This window comes from Suillus fuscotomentosus (genome assembly GCF_016647785.1).
Source record: "Suillus fuscotomentosus strain FC203 chromosome Unknown F5891scaffold_70, whole genome shotgun sequence".
NCBI lineage: Eukaryota > Fungi > Basidiomycota > Agaricomycetes > Boletales > Suillaceae > Suillus > Suillus fuscotomentosus.
In genome coordinates, this window is record NW_024539582.1 from 155,182 (window position 1) to 171,355 (window position 16,174).

The 16,174-nt window shown below is 47.9% G+C and overlaps 4 protein-coding genes across 4 annotated transcripts; 2 read left to right on the plus strand and 2 right to left on the minus strand.

Annotated features, from left to right (window-relative positions):
* Window positions 1–428: 428 nt before the first annotated feature.
* Window positions 429–1,686, plus strand: F5891DRAFT_1254009 (uncharacterized protein; the record flags this gene model as incomplete). Its single annotated transcript, XM_041369931.1, has 7 exons — window positions 429–479; window positions 535–559; window positions 612–808; window positions 858–924; window positions 978–1,066; window positions 1,117–1,294; window positions 1,361–1,686. 7 exons carry the CDS (start codon window positions 429–431, stop codon window positions 1,684–1,686), a joined length of 933 nt encoding a protein of 310 aa, XP_041220733.1.
* Window positions 1,687–1,755: 69 nt separating this feature from the next.
* On the plus strand, window positions 1,756–2,115 carry F5891DRAFT_891003 (uncharacterized protein; the record flags this gene model as incomplete). Its single annotated transcript, XM_041373294.1, has 3 exons — window positions 1,756–1,824; window positions 1,877–2,023; window positions 2,080–2,115. Coding segments are annotated over 3 exons (252 nt in total), but the record flags the coding sequence as incomplete, so codon positions are not given.
* Window positions 2,116–7,347: 5,232 nt separating this feature from the next.
* On the minus strand, window positions 7,348–8,165 carry F5891DRAFT_1194510 (uncharacterized protein; the record flags this gene model as incomplete). The annotated part of the gene is made up of 3 exons (XM_041367940.1): window positions 7,348–7,548; window positions 7,596–7,892; window positions 7,947–8,165. The coding sequence occupies 3 exons, from the start codon at window positions 8,163–8,165 to the stop codon at window positions 7,348–7,350; spliced, it is 717 nt and encodes a 238-aa protein (XP_041220735.1).
* A 162-nt stretch (window positions 8,166–8,327) lies between these two features.
* On the minus strand, window positions 8,328–9,064 carry F5891DRAFT_984479 (uncharacterized protein; the record flags this gene model as incomplete). Its single annotated transcript, XM_041377442.1, has 2 exons — window positions 8,328–8,488; window positions 8,656–9,064. The coding sequence occupies 2 exons, from the start codon at window positions 9,062–9,064 to the stop codon at window positions 8,328–8,330; spliced, it is 570 nt and encodes a 189-aa protein (XP_041220736.1).
* Between the last annotated feature and the right edge of the window lie 7,110 nt (window positions 9,065–16,174).

Here is a 16,174-nt window from a genome sequence, read left to right on the forward strand (position 1 = left end):
ACATGGCATTTGTCGACAAAACTACGAATTGGATCGACGGGGAGCCACCGGCCATCTGCGCACAAAAAAACCTCTGTCCAGAACACAGAAGGTGTGCTTGTAGAGTCAAGGGTAGCTATCTAAACACAAACACAACTTGCATGAAGTGTTGAAGGTTTGAAAATAGTTAACATACCTCTGGCACTTGGTCAATTTTCGGAGTAGTGGTCCTTGGGTTTCCTGAGCTTGTTATGCGGAACCAATGACTGCTGTGTGACAGTGACTACAATGCGTGTGACCACCGTTTGTTCCCCACAGCGCTCACTCGTCAACGTCCTGGACTAGCTGCCATAAGCTTTCGTTTATCCTCTTGTAGGATCTTTTCATTCTTTTGCACTCTCATTATTTACAAATAACATCAATACGCGGCCAAAACCAATATACTGACCATGTCTGCACATCAGGACTTGGAAAGGCCCGCCACATGCGCTTGGCTGCTCGTTTTAGCCATCTATACCAGATTCTATCTTGACTGCTACTCCTACTAGCGCATAGACCTCGGCCGCACCGAAGTCTGACAGTAAGCTCACTATAGTGCTTGCAATTTAATGTCAATGCTAACAAATGTTTAGCACCCACCAATAGTTTGGCTCCAGTCATCACTAGTTCCACCCCCGCCTCCGCAGCCCCTGTAACTCCTACCCAACAATCCTCTGCTTCCACCCCACCTACTACTTCCCCTTCTTCAACCACCACTTCATCATCAACCACATCCTCAAGCATTCATACCACCTCCTCAATTCCAGTCCCACAAACTGTGTTGTTCACGGTCAATACCTGGCCTTTAATACACATACAGATTGTTTATCATTTAATAGGCACCCGTAGTGGCAGTCACTCCACACTCTACCTCCACATTCAGATCACAAACTAAAATTGTGATCAGTACCGGAACCATCGCATCTGCAACTCCATATTCGACTGCTAGCTCTCTTCAGGCTCCGTTAACATTGCTGCAGTCATAGGTGGTATCACTGGCTGTCTCGCTGGTTTGGCTGTGTTGGGTTTCCTCATCATGTGGTGCATTGTATGTCTCATTTTTGAACATCTGTTTCGTGTTCTCAATTCAAATTTCAGCGCCACAAACGCAAGTCTGATGAAGGCAAATGGAGCGCTTCAGTCTTCAAACATCAGTCTGCCATCCTTGTGGATGATCCCGAACTATCCTTTAATCCCCACCCACCGACCATGATCGAACGTCACAACGCATCCCCTGCCCTCAACGCTCAATACAACCATCCGAATTATTGTGGTGGTTATTGGTCAACAAGCTGCCTACAGTGATACCTTGCATGCTCCCCCCATGCATCCTCATGCTCAGATGGCAATGACACATGCCCCTCACAAGGACCACAGTCACCTCACTTGGCAACCGTCCAGCGCGGCATACTTGTCTCGTCAACCATCCGCTGCAGGATAACCCCCAACGATCCTCAGGCTCACTATGTTAATCTCGATCGTTCCAGCGTAAATCCATTCCAAGCTGCCCAACTTGCCGATGGATACGGAACTGCATATAACCATCAATTTACCGAGGGCATGCCCACCATAGTTGCTGGATTCAAGGGCCATCCTTTGTACAAGCGTAATTTCACCTTTTCTGCGCGTCGTACTCAAAGTCCAGATATGCTCTATCACGGCATCTGAAGCGTGATGAGATTATTGATCCTCCTGTCGAGTTGGGCAAGTTCCAGGAATACTCATGGAGGAGATTGCCAGGAAGACATGCAAGCCTTACACGCATGGTCCCAGATGAATTTTTACAAGACCAAGCCAGTCATTGACGTATGTTTAGTCGTAATGACTCCTGGCACATGGCTGACCTTCGTGTTTGCAGGGAAAAGTTCCTAAGAACGATTTTGGGAATATCGATCTGTATATTCCGTTGATGCTCCCTGAAGGTAGTGTTCATATGAATCGAAGAGCTATCCCGATAATTGAGGGAATTGTCGTTGCCGAGGAGAATAAAATTATCATAGTGGAGGTGAACTTGCTGTATCACAGACTTTGCTGCGCCCACTGAATTCAACCTTGTCTTAGGGTTATTTGGAAGCCGAAAATGACGCAGAAGAGAAAGCGCATGCCAAACGTTTGGACCAAGTTCACAAGCGTTGGATACATTTCGTGCAAGGGCTCGAGATCGTCTCCGCAAGCAATCTGCATCCAATATGGACGACACAACATTGGATATGCAGAATGCTGAGGCACATCAAGGCGAGCAAGTATGTTTCATTTCCATTTGTACTTGTGATTTGGATGTGAACCTAATCTCTCCTCCAACAACCAGGAAGGTACCTCTCACCACCGGGGACGACGTAGTGAAGCCGTTTCATCTCCCCAAAGATCAGCACACTGTTTTGCCTTCATCTTTACATTCTTCGGCCGGTGACGATGACGCCGGAATCGATGAGGCTGTACCCAAGCGCAGTGGTGTTGCGGTGTCTTATACACATCCCCACAATTCACCTTTCATTCCGCCTGAAATGTGCAGATGGGAGAGGTATCCGCTGACTTGCCTTCTCGGCGGAGTAATGCAATGCCTAAGTCAATGCATGAGCTGGCCAAAGACGACTTAAGGAGATAGGCCTCGGAGATCACTCTTTTTGATGAACCCGAATGTCGGTCACGTTCTACACCCGCTGTGAGGACAATGAGAGGCGGACGAGCGAAGGAAGAGGTACTTGATCATGTTCCTTTGTAAAGTACAGGCGCTATAAAAGTACATCACGTCCTACATACTGAATAGGTTTCCTAGAATGGATTGTTTGACACAAATGCTGGGGGAAGTCCTGCTGTACATGTGTCGCATTCATATATCTATGTATGACCAACCAGCACAATGCTAGTATAGCAAGCACCACGCAAGAAGGTAAAGGGAGTCTACGGCACCATTCAGCCAAGTGGGTAGCTGTGAGGGCTTCTGTTGCACATTGTGAATTTTTGATCACATGAATTGTGGAGGGCTGCATAATGATACGAGATGAATGACGTGGCTCTTCAGTATCTTGCCTGGTAGTGCCTCTTGATTGACCGAGGGGAAATTGCCATGTAAGCCTTCGAGGAATGATGTGAGGTATGCGTAGCGCAGACAAAACTTGTAGGACAGGGCTTATCACAGTGAAGCCCCCAGCCAGATCCTAAATTTTAAATCAGTTGACCCACTGTACATCATAACTTGAAAGCACTGTTCACCATTTCATATTTGATAGAATGCGTTTCATCAGGATCAGTCAACTCAATGTCTAACTTATCGTTGTTTGCAGCCAAGATAGGATCCAAGGAAGTACACAAAATCGGAATTGCATAGTAGGTATCTTCTGTCTGTATTTATGATCAGCAGTTGTAAAAACAAGAAAGAAAATTATACACTTATAATGTCTTCATAAACCTCTGCTGAACCCAATGTCTGCAAATGATCATCTTCCTATGTACATTGCAATGGTCAGCCGATGGAATTTTAAGAATCGAGGATTGTGTACTTACAACATCCTGGTAGATTTCCCCCACAACTGGCACGGGCAGATGACACATATTACAGTGACCTATCTCCATATAATACGAGGGAACGGACGTGCATAATATCCCGTATGATACGGGCCAGCAGACCATGGGCACATGGGAAAAATATCCTCGACCATGACGGATGGGCCGGGAGGGAAATTATTCCCGATGGAGGCGGGTGGGCCCATGCAGGGAATATGTAGAGTAAATGAGTGGGCTGATGTACATGAATATTCGGTAGATGGGTGGGCTGGGGTAGTTGGATATAATGCAGATGGGTGTATTAAGGTAGATGTGTATCAGATAGAAGGGTAGGTACTTGGTATCACATTCACGGATGGGCCCAGACGCATATTAAATTAGACGGGTGGGCCGAGGGTATTATAAAATATTGTATTAGACGGGTGGGCCCAGACACATATTACTTAGACGGGTGGGCCAAGAGTGTTTTATAAAATATCTCATTAGATGGGTGGGCCAAGGGTGGTATAAAATATAGACGGGTGGGCCCATGTGTATCATAATTGTAGACATGACAGAGCTGAGGTAGTTGTACATCAACCAAATCAGAGGAGGTAATAAATCAAAGTTACCAAGTTCCCGGAGCAGCAGGTGATCTCCTGACAATGGCCTTTGATGACATTTATGTTGTCTTGCAGAACATTGAATCCCGAGTGCGAGGCTTGTGTTGCCCTACGAGAAGCCAAGTTCCGACCACCAAAATTCGAGTGAAGCATACCAACTTCCGAGTGAAGCATACCAACTTCCAAGTGCTGAGGTCCGAGTTCCGAGTTCCGGGACCCAGGACTTGACACAATTCATCAATACTTTCCGTGGCCTTTGATGGCGCTGAGGTTGTCTTGCAGAACATTGAATCCGGGTCCGAGGCTTGTGTTGCCCTACGAGAAGCCAAGTTCTGACCACCGAAATTCAAGTGAAGCATACCAACTTCCGAGTTCCGAGTTCTGAGTTCTGAGTTCCGAGTTCCGGGACCCAGGACCTGACACAATTCATCAATACTTTCCGTGTTAAATGGCCAACCAAAGTTGAGATTTTTCTGAAGAGAGCAGGTGCTCTCTTGACATGGCCTTTGATGGTATGTAGGTCGTCTTGCTTTGAATAAGACATAATTCACTGTGTAGTATTTCTTCGCAGACTCTGGAATGCGGTTCAGTCACAAGTATAACTCTTGAAGGAGAGAATCACCTCCATGATTGATGCAGTGAGATCGGATGATGGCTCAATGCCAAATCTAGGCTAGGTTGTCTTGCAGAACGCGAATTCCAGTGTGCGAGGCTTGTGTTGCCCTACAACACCAAGTTCTGGAATACCAAGTTCCGAGTTCCGGGACCCGGGACCCGGGACTCGAAACAATTCAGTCAATACTTTCCTTGTTAAACGGCCAACCAAAGTTGAGATTCTTTTGAATAGAGCAGCAGGTGCTCTCTTGACATTGCCTTGTATGGTGGTTAGGTTGTCTTGCAGAACACAAATTCCAGCATGCGAGGCTTGTGTTGCCCTATGAGATGCCAAGTTCCAACCTCCGAAATTCCAGTCAAGTATACCAAGTTCCAAGTGCCGAGGTCCGGGACTTCTGATCATGTAGTATTTCATTAAGAAATGGATGATAATACATCTTTGACAGCCAACATCATCCAAGCGTCTCTTATCTGATCCTCACTATCTCCACCCCCTTTAACACTCTAGTCTGGACATCCAGCATGAACATTTCTTCCTCTTCCACTCCTGATGACATAAACATCTGGCAGACATGGGCTCTGACTGTCACTTATGCAGCAGGTGAATATACTGCACAGAAATTTAGTGCAGAGAAGACTGGAGGAGACCCAGTGATACCTTCTCCCAACCTAGACACTGAGCTGGTGATGGCGTGCGATCGCTTGGCTGATGTGCTCATCAAGGCATATAAAAATCCCAGTGGGTCTTCCTGTAGATTCAACAAATTCCTTCATCATTTAAATTCCTTCATGACAGTTCAGATGCAGATGGATATAGCAAGATATAGCAAATTGATCTCCCCAAAGGACACCGGACATAATGAACAGAGAGAGGCAAAGTTGCTTGAGAGGTGTCCTCCCGGCCATGAAGGCCCAATGTTGGTCGACATGCCCGCCACAATCCTTGATTTATCCAGTGCCATCATCACATGGTACCTCCCAGATGCCCTGACAGAAGACACCCAGGTGTGTAATATACATTTTTGTTCAATGGAAATTGAATATGACAGGGAACCTGCAGAAGGAAATTAGGGCAGCCACCAATTTGCTTGGTCCTACCCTCGAAAAAGTGTGAAGGCCGATGGCAATTGGTGGACTAATCAAGAGCGGTTCAAACAGGGATCGGAAAATGTTGGCTCAACTCCCGGATGCATAAATATATCTCTGGCATGGTATCAACAGGGACACGAGGTGGGATCTGACGAGATGGGGATTTCGGCAGTCAAACTCACCAATCCCATAGCATCTGTCCGATCCGGACGTATCAGCATCATTGAAGGGACCTTCCTCCAAGAATATCCTCAAAGCCATTGCAAGGCCAGCAGCCATCGCATCTGCGGCACTCAGGGTCATGCATCCTGAGCAGTACTTTGCAGGGTTGTGAACCTTTTCAAACCTCGGAGAAAAGGCAGTCACCAAGGATCTGCCACAGATGCCAGAGACCCTGCAGTACTGGGCATCCGTGTTTAACACCCTCTCCATCATTTCCAATCGGGAAACCTCCGATCATCGAGATCATTTATCCATTCCTGAATGCTTCGACATTCTCACCACCGTGGGGAACTATTCTTATGGTTGGATGAGAATGCCAAGCCTTCAGCTGGTGCTCAAGTACAATTCCGGGTGTATGATGGCATTTTCTGGAAGGATTGTAAGACATGGAGTTGATCACGTGGAAGGGGATCAAATTGCGTGGACATGGTATATGAGGGATTCCGTGCACATCTATGCCAGGGTTCCCTCGTGTGGATGGGCTAGTGTGAATAGCCCATATGCCCTGTGAAAGATGAATGAAATTGAACAAGTGGTTAAGCACGTAAATTCAAACACACACATACTTGTATCAATTAGAGCATCAACCTGTCCGGAACTCAGAATGCCAATATTTGGTGCTCAATCAAGTGTCAAATAATTTCCCCTGAGTGCCAGGATACCGAGTCCCGAAACATGGCACTCGGCACTCGAGGTGTGAGACTGATTTGACCGAACCCCAAACCCCAAATTGGTAGATTGCTGGGGTTCGGGACTGAGCACTCGGCACTCCGGACAATTGTGATGCTTGTCCAGCCTCAATGATGAAGTGCTGAGCTCTGAGTCCCAGATCCCAGATCCCGAGTTCCGGATGCCGGGTTTCGGAGTTCGGGGTCCGGGACTCGTGACTCGGCACTTGATAGCGAGTTCCGGATGTCAAGATGTGAAACACGAAACATGAAAGTGATGGCTCATATGTCATATTTTCAATCACCCTGATGCCCCGACACAGGACACAAACCACCGAGACCCAGGTGCCAAGCTCCGAGTCCTGGTTCCCGAGTTCCGGATCCCGGGTTTCGGAGTTCGGAGCTCAGCACCTGGGCCTCGGTGGTTTGTGTCCTGTGTCGGGGTATCAGGGTGATTGGAAATATGACATATGAGCCATCACTTTTGTGTTTCGTGTTTCACATCTTGACATCCGGAACTCGGGATCTGGGATCCGGGACTCGGAGCTCAGCACAATCTGTGAGGGTCAATAATATTCTACATCTTGCATAAACTGAAGACTACTCCATTCTGAACTGAGTGAATGGGATTACACTCCTTTGGCTCTCTTCAATCTCTCTAGCATCTCAGTGTACATCTCCACCTCTCCCATCTTGGCTTGGATACCATCATCTTGCTCCTCCATCAATGCTACCATGCGTTCTCGAATCCACCTGAGTCCCACCAGTGGTGGAAATGAAGTGTCCTTCACAATCTCAGGAAGAATTATACCATCATCCTCAACACCATACTAGAACAGATAAGTCATCAATCAAGGCAATTAAAATTGAATCTTACCGCCCAACACTGGTAATGTTTGATACAGCAGGCTATGACCAAATCCCACTGCCATGGTTCATCCGGGATTCTGGCATTTCCCATCCACCATGGACATACATAATCCTGCACAATCCTGGACGGATGTCCCGGAACTGATTCATCATCAAACGCAAGTAGGTGGGATGAAAAAACGTCGTCCGGAACCGTGTTCCAGGTTAGCATCGGATACAACTTAAGGATATATGCGACTGGGACCGGCACAACTGACAGAATGTTTTTTGAAGCGGAGTACTGCAGGACTGGTGTAACAAACGTCTGTTCAAGTGATTACCATTCACCAACAAAATCATCCGGTCAGCAGCAACTTACATTTATTTCCCACTTCAGCCTGGCCTTGAAATACATGATCTTGTCAGCAGATGGAACATTGCTAACAGCTTCCCTCTGATATTGAGCGATGCATGCGCGGACGCGCGATCCAGCCATTGCAAAATTGCAGGAAATAGTTGGAAGGTCCAGCTCCACCAGGGGTTGGTAATGATTTCCGGGATTTGGAGTGCCAGATGATGATGCAGCAGATCCAGGCATGGCAAACACAGCTGTGTGATGCAGGCAAGGCAAGTGAAAGATGGTCAAGATGTGAAGATAAGAGTCACTGATGGATGGATAAGAAATTCAAACTCCGACCCTGACAATTCCTGGGCATCAATTATGTGTGTGCAAACCAATGATTCATGAGGTAAAACATATTCATTCATCCCCAGCCTCTGTTAACACGTTCTGGAGGTCTTGAAATGCTGCCTGCGCATCCTGTCCCAGCAATGAATACATTTGAGATTGCCTTCCGGAGTAGCATGCATGACCCGGAAGGCGTTTCTCCAATGATTCCTGCATCCGGTCCCCCCATTGGGCTGCTTTCCACAAAAAAAAGTTACATGTCCAATCCATTTCCAATTGGACCAATATCATTTCTTCCTCCCATCGATCCCGTAATGCCTTCGCCCTCAGTCAATGCACTCGGTAAACTTGGGATGGGTCCAGTCAGGTAATTGCAGGATAGGACAAGCAGTGCACTCACATTCCTCATTCCACGATTGATCTGGACCACCGAGATCGACTTCGACAGACCAAAACCAAGCGAGGGATTCATTCCGTTGACCTCGGGCATTTGGATTGCCCACCGCAGTGCTGATTTTGAGTTGCTCGTGAAGCAGGGGTTTGTATTTCTGAAGCTGGTCTTGCCCCGGCTCGAGTTTGATAATTTGCTTCCTGGTCTTTGTATATATACTGGCATGGAGGGACACTGCCTGCTGCACCGACGTCACCTGGGACCAAGCTCGAGTTTTCAAGGCTTGTGATTTTGCCTGCCTAACAGTAGTTCGGAACAAGATGGCCTTGTTGCACAAATGAATTCGGAGATTGTGAAGGGCATCATTGGCCTGTCCTTCACGAAGCGACATCTCCAGTGGAATCAGGTCCTTGGCCATGCAACGTCTGCATCGATCAACCCCAAGGTTGGATGGCAATGGGATTACAGTGAGCTTGGGAGAATTCGCCCATGTATCAGATGTCTCAGTGAAATCCGCCGGGTCATCATCGAGATCATCGAGAATGTCTATATTCAAGTCGTCAGGGTCATCATCTGCATCAAACCCCTCCCAAGATGGGTAAGAGCAGAATGAGTGAAGCCATCTATCTGTCCTTGGAGATGATCTCATTGCCAGGCGATGTCTAATCTCTGTGTCTCTGTTGATCTTCTTCCAATTCTTCGGACCTCAATGAGCAATGCAATCTGAGCCTCCTCAATTGCCAACCTGGTGGATATCCATGTAGCCACAGATCTGTGAGAGGGTGCTGCATTGTGGGTGTTGCCCTCCTCTAATAATCTAAGCTCGATCTCCTTTTTGCTTGGTGCTGAGTGCAATGTTAACTTGGACCTCGACAGAGACAATCAAACTCCACACACCCTTCTTGATATTGATCTCATATTCATCCATCGCCGCAGGATCGTCCAATCTACTTGACTGAGCTGTCCTCTCCCTGGCTAGCCACTCTGTTTTTAAATGTGCCGGTGCTGCTTCATCCAGTCTGTCGAATGCCTTTCCACTATCGACGATGCCATTCCTCGCCAGCTTGTATTTACGGCAAAGAGTTCGTTTCATGCAGATCATCTTGCAGAAATTCGAGTCGTTCATCTGATAATCAAGGCATTCTTTTTGGTGCGGAGATGACATTCCCCGAGCCGCAGGGGAAATCAGGTTGAGACGTGCCCATAGTGTCTCCATGATCTCTCCATCAATCCGGCCGATGCCCTCAATAAAGTTGGAAGCGTACCGGACATAGCAGCTGTCCTGATGTCCGTGAACATGCCACAACCCGATTCCGGGAATGATTGTCAGTCCCGGTGACATTTCGAGAAATCGGCTCTGATCCACCCGAACCCGGAAGTGTTTGTTGTACTGACAGTTGATATTGTAGAAGGTGACGGCCCTGGTGATTCCTTCCATGTTGTGCTGGGAAGCCTCGCAAAGGGCATAGTCCATGTTCATTTGTCTGCAAGTGATGCATGGTTAACTCGTGCACGAGGAATCACGTACGTTGCTTGCCTTTCGCCTTTCTGAAAATCAACCATGGAGTGAGGGACAAAGCAACCGTGTCGGGCACATGCAACCCCCCCGATCCTGGTGGACTCCAGCTTGTGCCGAGCAGCATTAGCTTGATTGACCGCCCGGTGGTTGTTGCAGCTCAATTTCTCCACAGTGTCAGCAGCCTCTGCTAGATGCATTTTATACCTGTCCTTTCCCACCATGAATCCCAGCCCATCTGATAGCCAAACTTCATCGAATGGCTTGATGGGATGCAGATGTTCGGCTTTGAAATTTCCGTCCATCACAAATGACCGGGTGTATTTCCAGCTTGGAGGGTTCATATTATTTCCGAGGTCACAGTGGCATGGAAAAAGACTCACTCATCCAACGACTCATCCCCTGACAACAGCACATTAATTCTGGGCTGAGGACATGCTGGGCAAAATAATGCGAGCTCCCCTGTGCTCGGGTCTTCAGAACGATGGCCAAAGCCATGCCATTTCATTGTCTTCAACTGCCTCCACTGTTGAGCGACCCTCATGAGCTCTCAGTATCGGTCCTTGCCAAATGCTTTGTCAATATCATGTCCAGTAGATGATGGTGGTAATGCATTACTGGAACAAGGTGAGGAAACATGCTGGAGGTCATTCGCCGGAGCTTGCTGTAATAGTTCATCGCCGAGGTGCCGCATTCAAGGTTGTCCAATAGAAAATCATCCAGCACTCTGAAGGTGAACACGGTCTTCGGCCTGTTAAAGGATGCAGGGAAAATCCATGTCGAAACATTTGAATGTCCGGACTCGTAGCATTTGGGCAATCACAGCATTGAACCTCCAGGCGATGAACACCAGACTTGTCGACGATGACCATGGTGTTTTCCTTGGGCTGGAACTCGGGTCCGGACACAAATGGCAGATCTTCAGGCTCAAGCTGGTCTTCCGGTTCATCTTCTTCGAACAAATTCCACCTATCTGCGAACACCAGACATTGGTTGCCATCATGGCCAAGGTGAATGATGAGTCCGACATGAGCCAGGCAACTCCGCTCGAAGAATTGTCCGTTCCATTGACTGATCCAGTGAAATGGATTGCTACGATGTTGACTCCTGCAACAGCCCATGCAATAGAGTGGCTCGCCAAGACAATCTTGACATTTGTAGACCCCATCCTGGTGGCAGATGAAGCAACTCCTGTCTTCTGGTGGAGCTTCTCGATCCAGGAGGTGATGTAGATATGATTCCTGTCTCGGCAGCCATTGCCTGAGGTAATCATTTTGACTCTGTAATTTTGTATGCTCAACCATGTTTTGAACACTGAAACATATAACATGAACTTGCCATGGTTTGTGGCAGTTGCAAAGGCTCAAATGAGCCCAGGTCTTGCTCATAGGCATTGTCAGGAAAGTCCTCCCAAGGAGTTGGTTTTTGGAGTGGTTGAATTGTGGGTGATTCTGGGGGAGAGTTAGGCATGGACCTGTGTGCATGATATCTTGTGCTGGCAAGTGGGACCTTGACCCAAGTCTTCCTACCTTTGCTGCCCCTGGCTTCTACCCTGTGGGATTTTTGCACTGGGGTGCATCTACCTATTTTCATCTTATTTACTACTGTTGCAATCAAGGCATGAGCTGGGGTGTAATGAATTGTTATTGCAATATGATGCTGTGAGGTCTTGTTGGCTCATTACAAATTGATTTCCATTAATGGCTTCGCGTCCGATATAGGTCAATTAACCTATTATTAGTCTTTGCTCAAAGTTCAACTTCGCACAATTAATTAATACTTCAACCTTGGCTCATTCCCAGCCCATCCTCCAATCTTATTCACTATGGCAAGAACAGGCCCTTCCACCAACTCGACTTCGGGAAGACACAGGGCATGCCAGCCAAAGTCCCAAAAGCTCACGGACAACGAAATTTCGGAGTTGAAGAACTACCTTCCTGAGTGGACTTCGGCAAAAAGGAGCGAGAAGCGAGGAGTTTTCGCTGCCTTAGCAAGGGCGGCCAGATTGTTTGCTCCTAAGGTGGACCAAAAACAATGGAAGAAGAGAAAGCAGGTGATGTGTCAATGTTGTGTTGAAAAACTAAATTTTAACATCGTATGCTTCCATGAACTCTTAGATGTACAAGACTTGGTTGTTCAACAACAAGAAAAAGAAGGAAAGGAAGGACATGATCAAGTATAGGAGGAAATGGACGCCCAGGATGGTGGTCTACCAGCAGAAACGCGAAGAGGTGTTGAAGAGGATTGAGGATGAGTCTGGGGCGAAGCCAGGAGATCCTGGTATGTTCAAGCATTATCAGGCGACCGTGAAGAGAGTCATGGCTGAATTGGACGACGACGAGTTGGAGAAGGCGAAGGAAACCGTGGAAGAGTGGTCCAACAACTGTCCGCCTCCAGAGATACAAGCACAAGTTGCTCGCAAGAAGGGACCGGCATATATGGAGCACTTTTCGAGCGAGATGTGGAGGCAATGCGGGATGAGAGTGTTTGTGATGTCAGCTTGGAAGAATGACAAGGGAGAGGTGCTGTTTGGGATGCAAGTGAATTTTACCCATCTTCCCGGATCTTTCATCTCAACGCAATCATGCAGGCACGATGATAACGAGGCATTAGGAGACGGGGACAGCTTCATGAAGACGAAGGACTGGGAGACCATCGAGCCAGTTTGGCAGGAGTATGCACAGGAACAGTTTGGTAAGTGTTTGAACTGTGTATACTGGATGTCAAGTGTTGACCCACACCATGATAGGTGCCGGGGCACGGGATGTAGGAAGACAAGTCAAGGGAGGTCGCAAAAGAATTCGAAAGCCAGCTTTCGAACTCGACACGGACAATGATGGGAAGCCATTGCTTCCGGACATCACGGACACGAAGCTGGAGGAGAAGAAAGCCATTGTGAGGGCATTTCTCACATCTCACTATTGTAAGTCTGTCGTCACAACATCCGAGAATCTGTTGAATTCATGGATCCAGGGATATGTTTGGGGAAGGACAAGGCTGGTGTGCCATGGAGTGCCATAGTTCAAAGTCAGGATGACTTTGTGGCCCGAAAGTATCTTCCGGCGGATGTTGACTTGAAGGAGCCTTCAAGCTGCAAAATTGGGACACCACAGCCTTGCTCAATTTCTGGCACGCCCAGCAGGAAATCAACGAAGGTCCCGCATTTCTATTCAAAGCATGGAAGACAAAGATGGGGACATGGTACCATCTGTCTTATCCGGCAAGTCGCCCTCTCCTCAGACCGGTGTAGTGAGAAAGCAGCATCGGGTCACAATCCGACAGCCTCGGGATTCGTCAACTGAACTGTTGAGTGATGGCGAGAGAATAGCTCATCCTACGGAGGATGATGTGGATGATGACTCGGCAGATGGGAGATCCCCACAAAAGAAACCCAGATATTCCTGGGGTCCAGCCACCAAAGGGACGGAGGTCCGAACGTCAATTCCGAAGCCTCGCAAGGCCAAGCCAGCCACATCAGGTGCACTCCTGACATCACAAATGGGCGATCTCCTGGCCGGGTTAACTGCTGAAACCACAGGAGATGGTACGGAGGAGGTGGAGATGGAGATGGACAGGGGGAAGACATCGCCTGCACCAAAGAGGAAGCGGGGCAAGAAAGCCGTGGTGGAACCATCAGCGAGGATCACACGGAGTAAGTCGCAAATGCCAGTCGACAGTACACCTAGAGTGACCAGAGCACGGGGACGTAGGTAATGTACATATACCATAGTGCCCCTATGTGTAGTTTACATTCATATGCCGACAACCAAGTACCGAGTACCGAGTCTGGGGTCCACAGTCCGGAATATGGAGCATAAAGTACTTACCTGTTCCAGAGTCTGGAATCACCATTGGCTGAGTCCTGAGTCCCAAATCCCAAGTACCGAGTTCCAAGTACCGAGTCCTCAGTCCGGGATAATCCCGAGTATCCTGACTCCCGAGCACCGAGTCCGGTGTCTGGAATATGGAGTATGAAGTACCTAGTATATACTTCGGACAACGGAATCACCATCATCCGAGTACCGAGCACTGAGTGGATTATACAGTAATTCATGTCCAATCTGAGATTGACTACTATTTACATATGACTGGGATCCTCACAAGAGGCAATGAGGGTATCCAACACCTGCAGCATTTCAGCAGTTGCCTGTCTTACCCTTTGCATCCTCCGGAGGTCCGCATCCGCTTTGCGGAGTTTGTCGCATGTTTCTGCCCAAGCCATACAAAAAGGTCTGTCAGCCTCAAGGAGCTGTGCTACAGTAGGGCGAGGAAGAGGTCCATGATGGTGTTTGTATTCATGCATGCGATCTCCAATTGATTGAATTGGCATAGAATTAGCAGAAAAATGCAAATACAACAATCAGATACTGACTTTTGGAATCATCATAGCAGCCAATTGGCTGAAACTCATGAAGCATAGCACGGAGCTCTTCATTGGTGAGTGGTGGCTCGGACGATTGACGTTCGGGAGTCGTCAAACTCGCTTGGGGATAACATGAATAAGAGCCATGACATGGGATGAATAAACGCACAACTTAAGAGGGGCACTGGAGCAGCCGGAGTGGCCAATTGAGGGTCTGGAGTTAATTCATTCACTGCGAAAAATGCCATGAAACATTTGCAAGAGACAGGATGAATTGACTCACCAGTCAGTGGTGAATTCGGAACAGCCGGAGAATCATCAAACTCAATCAAATCATCCTCAGGCCCGAGATACAAGTCCGGGTCATTGAACAAAGGGATATCATCAGCCTCAGCCGGACATGATTGATCTGGAATTAATTCAAGAATTCTCATAGTGAGCAAATGTGCATTTCAATTAAGATACATACCAGGAATGTCATCCTCGGGCCCTAGATACAAGTCCGGGTCGTTGAAGAGAGGGAGATCATCAGCCTGTGGTGGATATGATTGAGCTGGAAGTAATTGATGAATGTGCAAAATTAAAGTGTGCATGTGAATTGAGATACACACCGGGAATTTCACCCAAGCCATCCGGACCAGTTGTTGACCCAGCATCAGAGTCCAAGTCCTCATCCGGCCTCAGGTAGATATCATCCAATGCATCTATGAAATGTCCGGTCAATTAAATGAAATAACACAAACAAAACATACCTAGGGACATCCGGTGAAGGATCTTCAACTCAGCTGAGGGTGCAGCTGATATATATGTTGAAGGGAAGAGTATGAGTGCGATAGGCTCGTCCCTTAGGGGATGCAAGAGAGCTGGGATCCGCGAATATAGACAACTCTAGGGGGAACGCGCGAAGCGCGCAATAAGGCGACAGGCGCGGGAATAAGGCGCTATAGGTGCGCGAAGCGCGGGAAAGTCGCGCGTTGCAAAGCGGAACAGGGCGAAAGCAGTATGCGGACGATACTGAGATGTATAGGCGTGAGGTGCGATGCGGATATGACCACTAGAGCTAACTGCTACTAGGGCTTGCGATGATTTATTCAAAACATAATAAAAACTCGTAGTAAGATGGTGGTAGATGAAGTGTAAAGTGTGTGTCCAGTAAAATAAACATGGTACAATGTTCAAATAAATGATAAATGGAGAAATGCATACCTGGGAACTTGGTTGGACATGGGAAAATACTCCAGGAGGTCAGGCGCCATAAGGCGCTTAGGCGCGGGAAAGTTCGCCTAAGGCGCGCGCAAGTCGCGCAAGTGTCGCCTATGTTGTGTTTGTGTCGCCTAAGTCGCGCGCGTCGCGCGAACGTTGCGTTTATCGCGCTAGTGTCGCGTTGCATGCGTAGTATTGTAGTCATGACCTACATATGAAAATGGGCCATTGTGAGGCTACTCAGGAATGAGTCTCTACATCTCCTGGGGGCTTAAATTCTGAGTGTCCCCACTCAGTGCATCAAGTGGTGAACAAGCGAAGTCGCGATGAGGATATATGGTGGTCAACAAGTGTAATGAGAGCGTGGCTGAGGCGACTGTGATGAGGCGAGACTGGCGTAGCTATGGCGCGCTAGGCGCGGGAAAGCGCGTGCATAAGGCGTCATA